Source organism: Notechis scutatus, chromosome 5 (assembly GCF_049901735.1).
Source record: "Notechis scutatus isolate UNSWTSFEM ecotype Mainland chromosome 5, rNotScu1.2, whole genome shotgun sequence".
Lineage (NCBI taxonomy): Eukaryota > Metazoa > Chordata > Lepidosauria > Squamata > Elapidae > Notechis > Notechis scutatus.
Genome location: NC_142013.1, coordinates 66,876,994 through 66,890,549, shown reverse-complemented (window position 1 = coordinate 66,890,549; position 13,556 = coordinate 66,876,994). Strand labels below are relative to the sequence as shown.

Here is a 13,556-nt window from a genome sequence, read left to right as displayed (position 1 = left end):
TTGAACCGGTTGTGTGGGGGTTGGGGACCACTGTAAATCACGGGTGTCAAACTCACGGAGTCATGTTGTCATCACATGACATTGAGATCTTCTTTCCCTTTGTGGAGCTGGGGTGGGCATGGCCTGCACATGACGCATCCAGCCTGTGGGCCACCAGTTTGACACCCCTGCTACATCATGAACTTGTACTGGTATCATTTTGAATCCTTCTACAGTGTAAAAATCCTAATGTGGCTCTAATTTTCCCAAAATATACTAAACTAAAAAAATCATTATGAGATGCCTCTATATACAGGATTATATATAACTTAATGGATGAAACTGCTTTAGAATATTAAAATATAATCCCAGAAAATAAAGCATGCAATAATTATTTTGTTACAAGGAGATCTATACTAGATGATTTTTTTAAGTTAATAAAAATAATATTTGGCAAATATACCAGGTGTAAATATAATCTGCGACAGATTATTTTACCATAAGACATGTGTTTTGTTACATAGTTTCATTATGCTGTTAATATCCAATTTTAAAAAGATAAATTAAGTTTAAATGGTTTCATCAATTCGATTGTTTCATTGTATTGTATGAGTTCAGCGATTAAAAATCAACAATTTGTTGGGATGCTGGTTTAATAAGAGAAAATTAATATAAGTTAAACTTATATCATATACCACAAAATAAGATTGTATAAATTTGAGTTCTTTCAATTGTGTTAGTACATAGCGTGTAAGTCTGTGTTGGTGAATGTGAGTAAATGTATTTTCCTTTGCAAGATAGTCTCTAGATTGGAAATCTTAGTTTGCCTAAAACAGTGAAAGCTTGCATGGTCTAAGACTGGGCTACCTCAGAACCAAAATGTGCTGATAGCTATTATCCTTACTGATTATAGAGAATGCTACATGTGATATGGGTATAGGTATAGGTAAGGTGGTAAATCATCTCTACGCGTTTTTCATCTTATTAAAGAACATGTAAAACCTAAATTGACAAAAACCATGAAGAGTGGCATGGGTTCCTGTGATATGGCTACAGTATAAGGAAGATTCTGACTTAAAATATAAAAGCAAATAGTAAAGAGCATAAATCAACAAATTAATTACATTCTCTCTCTCTCTCTCTCTCTCTCTCTCTCTCTGTGTGTGTGTGTGTGTGTGTGTGTGTGTGTGTAAGCAAATGAAGATGGCCTGTGGGCTTGCTGAACACATAGCATTGAAGGTATAAGATTAATTGTAAGTGAAAAGGCTTAGATGTATACCAGAAAGTGTCTTTTACAGAATTGTTGGTGTTTATAGGAATCCATAGTTTAGTGATAGTTGCATATTAGGTACTGGTAGATGCAGGGGGGGAATTCTACTGGTACAGATCGGTTCTGTAGAACTGGTTGTTACGATTCTGTGCAGTTCAGAGAACTGGCAAATCGCACCACTGGTTGGCCCCGCCCTGCCCTGCCCAGTCACTCCTTACCTGGCATGCATGCCATCTAACTTGCCTGCATTGTGCCTTTGCCTAATTTTTGGTAAATTGCTATTTTTCCTTTTTTTCCTGACGATCAACTGTTCTGACTATCAGCTGTGCCAAGTGATTTATCTGATGAAATGTATATAGATCTAAAAGGATGATTGATTTGATTGTTATTTGATGAAACGTACAAGAATAATAAGCACTGAATGCAAAGATCATTTTGAGTAGTTTTGAGTGGATCTTGGTGGAGGAATAGTCATGGAAAGAAAAGAAAGACATGAATGAATGTAGAATGAAAGTAGAAAGATTATTGGAAAAGCATACCTACTGTATGAAAATGTATTAAAAGGTGAATTAGTTTCCCAAAAGATTTGGGTATGGAAAAGAATAGTGAAAGCTGTGTGGAACAAAGTGAAAATAATTACTTTACATTGTGCCCTCCCAGAGGTTCGAGGAAAGCCTCCAGAGCTTGGGGAGGGTGAAAAACGGGCCTCCCGAAACGAGCCTGTTTCAGCCTCCAGAAGGCCTCCAGAGCCTGGGGAGGGTGAAAATCTCCCCCTTGCCATGCAGGAGGGTGACTAAGCCACACCCACCATGGCCACGCTCACCCAGCAACCGGGCAGAGAACTGGTTGCTAAAAATTTTGAAATCATCCCCCCCCCCCGTTTCTGAGTATGATTAAAGAGTGTTCCCAAAAGAAAAATGAAACTTTGACTGCAGCTAAAATAAATAAATCAGTAATAACAATGAGGCTAAGCAAGTACTAAATAATGAAGTCACAAAAAGCATTCAAAATTGCTAGTGTTAAAAAGTTGACATTTTACCTGACTAAATTTAAAAGATTCTAAAACGCTGACAAAATAAATGTGATTCAGCAATATGTACAAAAGAAGAAATGTAACATATTGCTACAACTATAAACTGTACTAATTATTAAATCATGAAGCTAGTCCAAGAAGTTTTAATAATATTAGATCATAGAGGTTTAAAAAAAAACAAAATATGACAAGGAAATTGTAGAGAATATTTTTTCTATATGTCTTCACTGTGTGAGGGTTATATGAAAATTTCTTTTAGATAATACTTTGGGCAAAGGCGAATAAAGAATGACAAATAAAACATTTTTAAAAATAATTAACAAAGTCAATGTCAACATCATTAGCATTAGTGGTATTCTTTAAGAATTTTTAAAAAGAAGTCTGAGATAAAGCTGCAGCTAATTAATGAATTTGTATTCTTTAAAGACTCAGCAGCTTAAATGGCAAGAAAGAGTAAACTAAACTTTCACCTTTTACCACTATTTTTTTCTCCTTTTGTGTCTTTAAGTCATTTCGGGACGTGTCCCTAGTTTTCTTGGCAAGACTTTCAGTAATGGTTTGCTGTTGCCTCTTTCTTAGGGCTGAGAAAGTGATAGACTAAAAGTCACCCAGCAAAGGCTTTCTGCCTAAGAATTCACTCTCTCCCACCTTCTAGCCTGATGTTTTAACCACTACACCAATTTGGCTCTCCCAACCCCAATGCAAATACTTTCCCAACTGAAGATAAGATGTGCTTTTGCCCTCAATACTGCCTATTTGCCATTTTATTACTTCTTTGTAATTCCTAGAGAAGTTCTTCCGTAGCTTATGATTTTACCATTTTAAATAATTTGCTACATTGCAGGATTCAGTCTGGATCAGTCACCGGGACCAGAGGTTTTGTCTTCTGAGCTTTCAAACTCGTGCTTGAGCCCAATGAGTCGGAAAGGTCAGAAGACAAAACCTCTGGTCCCAGTGACTGACTCAGTTTGGATTTTGCCACATTATTCTGGGACACGTATATTTGACTTCATTCAGTTTGCTATCATCCACAAAAATGGGTATTTTACCATTTCATGTTACTTCAAATCATTAATGAATTGTGCCAGTCCCAAAACAGACCTTGGGCAAGAGACTCTATTCCTATTTTTCTATTGTGAAAAGTTATTGCTTTTTTCTCCTAGTTTCTTGTTGTAAAACCAAATCTATAGAACTGCATTGCATGATTATTATTAGTTAGAAACTATGTTCTGATTTCTCAGTTAATAAAAAGGAACACCATATAGATGGAATTATCATATATATCACCATTCTAATAGAGTATGAGAAAATTGTCTTTAATGGTTCACTGGTTGTAGTCTCAACTTACAACTACAATCGGGACCAGAATTTAAGTCATGTCATAAGGAGATATACTCCTCACCCATAAGGAGATATACTCCATAAGGAGTATAAGTATAAGTATCCATAAGGAGATATACTCACCCATAAGGAGATATACTCCATAAGGAGATATACTCCTCACCCAGCCACTTTTTTCTTATTTTCCTCAGAATTTCAACTTAATAAAATTGTTTGAATATTAGGTACTAGCTCTATACTCGGGCTTTGCTACAAAACGATGTAATCGGGCTTAGTTTTGGGGGAGGAAAATAAGGGAGGGGGGAATTCTGCCTCTGCCTACCAGCATCCATCGGTATTCATCCGGCTAGCGTCCTGTCAGGTGAGGAGGGGGAGTAGAACTCCTTAGCATCAGAGCGTGTTAATAATAATATACAAAATACTAATGCTCTGACAGCCATTTCAAAAAATCCTTTCTTAGTGAGCACCTAGAAGCCAAGAGGAACATAGGTGCCAAATTTCAAGTTTGTAGGCTTTACAGTTCTGGAGATTTTGTGATGGTGTATGAGTGGTATTTCACTTTTAAATATATAGATTCTGTGAGACATGTTTCCTGTTCCAGTAACTTTTTCCAAATGGTTGAGGCAGCTCACAACAAGACTAAAATCCACTCAGTTCACTCTGGATTGCAGGAAAGTACAGCAAGCTGTTCTTTATTATTTGGATTTGCTAACCATCAGCGAAAAAGTAGCATTCTTTCCCCCATGTTTTTGGGATAATAAGGAAGACATGGCAGGAAATTTGTTTACCTTAAGTTTACAACCTTCAGATCATCTCCACCACAACCACTAAAGCAATATATGGATTATATTTTAATAAAGCCATCCAGAGACATTACTCTTCATAGACATCCTTTGTTCCATACCATGATTCCACTGCAGAAGGGAAACATTTCCATATCATGGGAGCAACTTGTGAGTTTTTTTTTGCTTTCCCTCACTTGTCTTCCATTATGAAGGTATTCAAGATTATGCTATATCCCTTTCTTACGCATCTTGATTGCTTCAAATGGCTTAAAAATATTTTTGTCTCCTAATATAAATAATGATAGTATTAAGAGCAGTAAACAGTATTTACCATTTCCTGTTAGAACAATTAATCAATGGAACAACTTGCCTCCAGAAGTTGTGAATGCTCTAACACTAGAAGTTTTTAACAATAAATTGAACAACGTATGTCTGAAATGGTATAGGGCAGGGGAAGGGAAACTTGGCTCTTAACATTAAACAGTCCCATTCAAGTCAAAAATTGATTTCCCCCACAACTGAAAAACCAGTAGGCCAGGGATGGGGAATCTTTTATGGCTCACTCAGGAATTCTGGGAGTTGAAGTCCATAAGTGATAAATGAGCCAAGTTTCCCTACCCCTGGTATAGGGCTTCCTGCCTGAACTAGGTTAGACTAGACCTCCAAGGGTCCTTCCAACTCTGTTATTTTGTGACTTACTTGACCAGACTGTTCCTTTGGTAACAAATTAGGATATATCACTGAACTTAAAAGTCTTTCATCCTGAAGAACCAACATGCTAACAGTTACCACACACTGTCAGGATGAAGAATTACTGTCTTATTATCCAAATTCCTGTGCAGTTATTATTTCATGCAAATTATTCACACATAGCTAGTAAATAGGAAGATGTTTTTTTTAAAAAAATCTTTCATACAGGAATTTACAGAAATAAAATAATTAGTTCATGCACTACCATGTGTTATGATTCCCAATAATAACGATACAGCAAATTAAGCAGAGGGCAGGGGGTTTTACTTTGTCAGGTAAGGAGCACAGAGGATACTGAGGTAATGACAGGATTATTTAAGGCTAAAACATAGAGGGAAAACTCAGGTTTGTTTAGTGGCAACACAAAGTGTAGAAAAAACAACTGTGAGGCCAAAAACAAACTCATTCACTAATTAAGTTATAATTTACTAAGTAATTAGTTATTTTAGAATTTTCAAGATTATTAGATGTATTAGTAGAAGAAAATGTTCAGTGAAAGCGCTCTGTATATCTTTTGTATACTAGCAATAATATTTCGCTTTTTTAAACAACAGAATCTAGTAATTTTGAAATTGAGTTTTCATACTTACTATACCTACTTTTCAAATACCTTCTGGCTCTTCTCATCAATCTACTGCCAGATGTCTTACACAGCCTCCATTTCATCCCAAATTCACAGACGAAGTTGACTGATTTCATCCATGGCCTATGAATGATCAACAATGACTCATTCATTATCTTAGTGGTGATATGATGAGACATTGTCAACTACAAGTTTCTGTTGAGGTTATGGGGGCACATTCCCTCCATTTCTGTCACAGGGCATTGCCTCCTAGCTATTTTTGCTTGAGCTGCAAATTCTGTTCTCACAGAGTTCCTTTGTGATATGCTGCAGGGCTCGGTACTCTCTCCACTTCTTTTTAACAACTACATGAAACTGCTGAGTATGAGGTACCATCAGTACGCTGCTGATACTCAGCTTTATAGTATCTCACAGAAGTGAGTACACCCGCTCACATTTTGTAAATATTTAAGTATATCTTTTCATGTGACAACACTGAAGAAATGACATTTGGCTACAGTGTAAAGTACTAAGTATACAGCTTGTATAACAATGTAAATGTGCTGTCCTCTCAAAATAACACAACACACAGCCATTAATGTCTAAACCCCTGGCAACAAAAGTGAGTACACCCCTAAGTGATAATGTCCAAATGGGATCCAAAGTGTCAATATTTTCTGTGGCCACCATTATTTTCCAGCACTGCCTTAACCCTCTTGGGCATAGAGTTCACCAGAGCTTCACAGGTTGCCCCTGGAGTCTTCTTCCACTCCTCCATGACGACATCATGGAGTTGGTGGACGTTAGAGACCTTGGCACCTCCACCTTCCATTTCAGGATGCCCCACAGATGCTTAATAGAGTTTAGGTCTGGAGACATGCTTGACCAGTCCATCACCTTTTCCCTCAGCTTCTTTAGAAAGACAGTGGTCGTTTTGGAGGTGTGTTTGGGGTCGTTATCATGTTGGAATACTGCCCTGCGGCCCAGTCTCCGAAGGTTCCCTCAATGAACTGTACATGGTTCCCTCAATGAACTGTAGCTCTTACGCATCTTGATTGCTTCATGGGACCGAAGGGAGGGGATCATGCTCTGCTTCAGTATGTCACAGTACATGTTGGCATTCATGGTTCCCTCAATGAACTGTAGCTGTACACTACAGTTCCCTCAATGAACTGTAGCACTCATGCAGCCCCAGACCATGACATTCCCACCACCATGCTTGACTGTAGGCAAGACACACTTGTCTTTGTACTCCTCACCTGGTTGCCAACACACCATCTGAACCAAATAAGTTTATCTTGGCCGCATCAGACCACAGGACATGGTTCCAGAAGACCATGTCCTTAAGTCTGCTTGTCTGCATCAAACCATTTGCGGGCTTTCTTGTGCATCATTTTTAGAAGAGGCTTCCTTCTGGGATGACAGCCCTGCAGACCAATTTGGTCTGAGCACTGACAGGCTGACTCCATCCCCACCCCTTCAACCTCTGCAGCAATGCTGGCAGCACTCATACATCTATTTCCCAAAGCCAACCTCTGGATATGACACTGAGCATGGCCACTCAACTTCTTTGGTCAACCATGGTAAGACTTGTTCTGAGTGGAACCTGTCCTGTTAAACTGCTGTATGGTCTTGGCCACTGTGCTGCACCTAAGTTTCAGGGTCTTGGCAATCTTCTTATAGCGCAGGTCATCTTTATGTAGAGCAACAATTCATTTTTTCAGATCCTCAGAGAGTTCATTGCTATGAGGTGCCATGTTGAACTTCCAGTGACCAGTATGAGAGAGTGAGAGCGATAACACCAAATTTAACACACCTGCTCCTCCTTCACACCTGAGACCTTGTAACACTAATGAGTCACATGCCACCAGGGAGGGGAAACTGCTACTTGAGCCCAATTTGAACATTATCACTTAGGGGTGTACTCACTTTTGTTGCCAGGGGTTTAGACAATGGCTGTGTATTGTGTTATTTTGAGGGGATAGCACATTTATGCTGTTATACAAGCTGTATACTCATTACTTTACATTGTAGCCAAGTGTCATTTCTTCAGTTTTGTCACATGAAAAGATATACTTAAATATTTACAAATGTGAGGGGGTGTATTCATTTCTGTGAGATACTGTATATCTCTATCCCTGGTGACCCAAATGCTGCTGCTCTCTTGCGGTGCCTAGAAACTGTGAAGTCTGGATGGGGGACAACAAGCTTTGGCTTAGCCTGGAAAGACTGATGGCTTTTGAGTGTGTAGAGCTTCAGGATCCAGAACTTTAACATCTTTATTTCTATGAGATTCTCAGTCATCAAAGTCATGGTTGTTCATAGTTGAAGAACCTTCTTGGATGAGAAGTGAAACATCTTCAAAGAAAATCAAGAAAGTCCAGTTGCCTCTTGAAAAAGCACTTTTGGGTTTAACATCTTTAGTTCTAGATGGACACTGCCTCAGACAGACCCAGTGCACAACTTGAGGGGTTCTCCTAGACTCACAACTCCTGCTTGCTCTACATTGGGCTGCCCTCGAAGAGTGTTTGGAAGCTACAGGTAGTGCAGAAAGCAGCTTGCTGGAAGGTTCTTATGGTCCCTAGGATGTCCCATGTTGCACCGCTGTTCTGCAAGCTCCAGTTTTTGCCTGTTTGCTTCTGGATCAAATTCGAGTTTTGGTTATTACCCTAGAAGCCCTTTATGTTTTGGGTCCAGGGTATTTGAGGAACCCGAGTGAGATTGACCTACTCCATCCATACTGACAGAAGGGGCTTGCTGCAGACCCCATCAGTCTAGGAAGTCCAGCTGGTGGGGTCCAGAAGAAGAGACTTTTCTGCGATGGCTCTCATCCTCTGGAACATTGTGCATTCCAAGGTGAAATCTGCACTTATCCTTTTGATCTTCCAACAGGGCCTGAAGACTTGGATCTGGCAATTGGCCTGGGGGCCCAATGTGGGGGATGTAAAGCTTTCTGAAACAGAAAGAATGACACCCAACTTAAAGGCAATACAAGGTTATAATAAAATTTGATTCTTACCTTAGCCTGCTATCCTTCAGATGTGTTAGGAATACAACTTCAGGATTTTCAGACAAGGATTACTTTTGCTGAAATTTTAGACTGGCCAATTTTAGATTATTTACTGACTTACATGATTAGACTATTAACTTTATATCTGCTTATCTATCATATTCTTCATACTTACTATTCCTTAAGTTATGAATATACTTACTAAAACATATTAGGTGATCCTTACAAATTCTAACATACACCTGTTATTATGGTTGAATCTGCAATAGCATCTATATCTGGGTTAATAATATCTTTATTCTTGTGTTTCAGTTATGCCAGGCATATAAATAAAGTTTCTAATGTTATCTGTACAACTTGCATACGCTAACCTTTATAATGTAACTGGCAATCCATCTTAAGCTAAAACTTTTAAGTGAAAAAGATAACGGAGATGGCCGCTCCTAGACAAGGTTAATTGGACAGGATTAGTTCTTCTTCAACACCAAGTAGTCCCAGTTTGTAGATAGCAAAGTTGATTTTTAAAAAATCTGGAAGAAGGCACTAGCATTTTAATATTATTGCCAAGAAAATAATATGGATATATCCAAGTAATGAAAGGAACTAAGCATGAGAGGGAAAGAGACTTCAATGAGATTTTAAGGAAATATTTTAAAGAATAGATATGTATGAGGGTCATTAAAAAAGCTATTTGAGGGAAATGAAAGATTAGGGTTTTTTCCCTTTTTTTTCTACTTTTCACTTGGATCAGTACTTACATTACAGATATTAGAAATGTGGTAATAATTAGAAACAAAGAATTAAAAAAGTAGCCAGTGTACTATAACTGCTGGAAATTAAGGGTGATAGATCTAACATACCTGGAGAGTATTGAGCTATGCAAGATTAGACTAGAACACCTGTAATTTCTGTATGTATGTTTTCAAAAATGGCAATACAGAAAAACTCAGGCATTGTTTAATAGTATGAATTTTCTATTAAGATTTTCAGCATTTTTAAAAGAAAATTCAAATTATCAGTACATCATTTTTAATTATTTCTAAATGTCACAAAGCTCTTGTTTTATATAATGAAAAATGTAAATATTGCAACATCTAAATATTAATTTTATTTTAGTGAATTATATACTAAATCTTAACCTTTGCACATATCTAACCAGGTTAACAGATAATGACTTTGCAAGTTGCTGAAGGATCAGTGGGAAGAACATTAAGTGAGTGAGGAGACAAAGCAATCCCATACTGTGAGAAGTGTGCTTTGTTCTAGGCTACCTATGCAATTGAAAGCATGTATCTCTGGGACTCAGCACACCTCTTTTCCCTAGAGGTATACTAATCGAAATTTCAGAATTTCCTTTGGATCTATTAAAGCTTTCAGACAATAAGAGTTTAAGACTTTACTGGTGGTTGGTTTCGCTATGTGCATTGTGCACTGAATTTCCCTGGGCACACACATATCCATTGGTTTGCATGTCTGTTATTCAATAGATTTAGCAAACGTTATACAGAAATGTTGCATTTTTCCTATCTGTTGTAACATATTTGAAGGCATATCCATATTAGGTGCATTTAAAGAGTGAGTGAGTATATATTAGTGTTGCCTTTGTCAGTACTCCTTGTAGATCTGGCCCTTCACTGTGAAAGCAAATTTTGTGATAACAATTGCCTCTCTTGATGATATTGTAAATATTTCCTGCTTTGCTACTCAAGGAAATAAAACCCACAGAATGTTAATGTTTATATATGTGTGTAGGTTTGTATGAGTGTATGGACAAATACAGAGTCACACATTTTGTCCATATGAAATATAGATACTTTAGATATATAGTACTTTATATATTAAAAGTTCTTTAAGTTCTTTAAAAATTGAAATAAATAATTGTAATTCATAGAACATTCTGTAATTCAGAGACACGTATAAAATACAATGTGTGTATTTGATTGCAGGTAACAGAGTTAAATGTGCAGCAATTTCAAGCACAGTTTGATATTTTCTATAATGAAATATAATGCAAAAAATTAAACATTCAATATCAACAGTTTCTAAATGGTTTTGATATTTCTTTTTTGTCCTTTTACACGAAGAGTAATTTATTTCCCTTTTTAAAGTGTGGGCTGAGTGATTACTAGTACTCTGTAATGTAATTGTGTTGCATTGATAAAATAAAAATTGTCCTTTATCTGTGTCCTGATAATGTCCTGATAATGTTCAATTTACAGGCTGGCTTCTCTGCCACTTCTTCACTGCTTTGAGTATTCCAGTTCTCCTCCCTTCCTGCTCTGAGAGCGCACAGAACTGTTGGAAATCCACTGGTACAATTGTCAAATCAATTATTCATTCTCTGCAATTATACTCGCACAAAGAACATTTTGCTGGTCTGAATGATGATTAAATTAACAGCTATTCCAGCTGCCTGATAACATCTAATAGAATATTCATAAGCCCAAAATGGAATGAATTATCTCCATTAACTTCATCATGTTCACTTAATTACATGCTTGTTATTGTATTTACACCTTGTTAGATACCGCTGAAGCTGATATACTGGCTGGCCAGGAATTGGAAGCGTCTGTCATGGGGCAGTTGGAGCGCATTTTGTAGGAAATGCTATTTATTTTAAATGCTCCACCTGCTGGGAGCCAAGGTTAGTCAGCAGCACTGAGATGAATTGGGAAACGGGGTGTAAAAAGAAATAATGTGCTTCTGACAGGCTCCGTGGCTTTTAAGTTGCTCTCATTCAGCCACTTCACAAAAAATTATTTTATTCCATCTTTCAGTGATGATGACATGATTGCTTTGGGGTAATCATTTACCATTCTGATTTTATTTTTTGAAGTAAATTGTCTGAAGTAATAGGTTCTTGGAATTACAGCATGTCTTGCTTTTTTTCTGCAGAACTTTATTTAAGCTTGTCTTCCAGCATTTAACCCGAGGCCCCTTTTTCGTTTGATCTTCTAACTTTATTTATACAACAGTGCTTAATGATCCTGCAGAATGTTCCCCCCTCCATGTACATACACACTCCCCAAAATAAATAAAATAAATTCTGACCAATATGCTGACAGTATTTTATATCCACAGCAAGAGGGCATGTGCAATTTCTTTTGGAGTTAGAAATACAAAACAGCTTTTTCCCCAACCCCTGATACAATCATTCATCCTATTGAAATAAATTTATCATTTTCTGAATAACTTTGCTCTTGTAAAATATGATAAAAGCACTATTTGCACCCTCTGATACCTCCCTACAATATTTTCCCACCCCAACACAGTGCTCTTTATAAATAGGCAGGTTTCTCGGCCAGGCCTCCTCACCCACATCTGCAATAACTCTGTTCCATAACACTGGATGCAGCAAAGGAAAATAGCTCTCCATGTTGATTTGAATCTGAATTAAACCAAGAATGAATGGACTTATAATCACACTTCTAAATATTTGTGAGATCACTGTAATAAAGCACTCAGACCCTATTTTTTATTCAGCCTAGAAGGTATATTTTTGTAACAGAACAAGGAAAGTGAGAGTAATTATTTTTAAGAAAAAGAGACTGTTTGTAGAATAATGGTGGTGGACTTCAGCAGCTAACGGTGATAGTATCAATGGTCTTTGTTTGAAGGGTTTTCTTTGTTAGTAAGAGAGAGATAATTTTCATATATTAAATATACTCTGCTGTCAAAAAATCTAACAGAATAGAAGAATGATTAGGTATTCGAATAGTTATAATATGCCGGATTCTTACTAAACAGAAGAAATATATAAAACAAAAGTTGGAATGTGGTGAAACATTATTGAGGGATTTTTGTGGAAATAATAAAAGAGCTTTAGTGTCCAAATATTGACTAGCTTTCCTTGCATACATGTTATGCATGTAATGTGTAAATTAACTGAATTGAAATTAGTGTAGTATATAGTTCAGATATGTCTGTAGAGTTATGCACAATACAAGAGTTTGCTGGCCTGTATTTATGATAATAGGATTACTATGTTTTGGAACACATTTGTATTAACATCACAAATTAACATTACTCTTCCTACTTTTTTATTATCACTGATATTAAATAGATATTTTGTGGGGGTGGGTTGTAATGTTTCTAATGTTTCCCCTTTTATATTGACATAGTAGAAAAGATAGAACTATCATCATGGATAAGGATGCTGTATGTTGCAAAGTAGGGAATCTGTAACTAAAAAATACTTGCCTTAACTGATTTTATAATTGACAGAATATTTATTTAACTTACTGTAAATTGACACACTTCTAGATACAGACAATTATGACTGACTATAACATCTGACAGAATCAATTATGACTGACTGTTGTTTGCTACCTTTACATAGAAATAGATGAAACACAGGTATTTAGAACAAAGCCTCCTGTGTTTGATATAATTAAATACAATAATGTATTTTAAAGTTTAAAAAATCAGCTTCTAATGGTTTATAATTTAGCACATTCTTCAAATAAAAAGCTAACTAAATAAGAATGATGCACTGACTCCTGAACAAACAAGAATAATTGAATAAGAAGTGTATCTACCAACTTGCAACTTTCTAAATGAAAAATCATCAATTGATAAAATTTTCCAGAGTTTTAGAATTAACAAAAATCAAGTAATATTGAGACAATAAATTAGCAGTTTTGCTCAACAATAATTTAACATGGAACATTTAACATGGAAAGACTAAGTGTCCACTAACTGGATATAAAACATAAAAATCTCCCATACAAGTGAAAGCAAGCCAAAAAAAGGCTTCTATATTTATTTGTGCATTATTTTAATGAGCAGCAAAATTAAATAATGAAAATATTTAGAAAAATGCTAAT

The 13,556-nt window shown here is 36.5% G+C and overlaps 1 protein-coding gene across 3 annotated transcripts in view; it reads left to right on the top strand.

Moving 5' to 3' along the window:
- Window positions 1-13,556, top strand: part of POLA1 (DNA polymerase alpha 1, catalytic subunit) — a 360,204-nt gene that overhangs the window by 338,532 nt on the left and 8,116 nt on the right. Inside the window, exon 37 of one of the 3 annotated variants that reach the window (XM_087966893.1) lies at window positions 1,174-1,232. The exons of the other annotated variants lie outside the window; for them this stretch is intronic. Coding sequence (XP_087823019.1) covers window positions 1,174-1,202 — 29 coding nt within the window. The 3' untranslated portion in view covers window positions 1,203-1,232. The remainder of the gene's footprint in view (window positions 1-1,173; window positions 1,233-13,556) is intronic. 3 annotated transcript variants of the gene reach the window in all.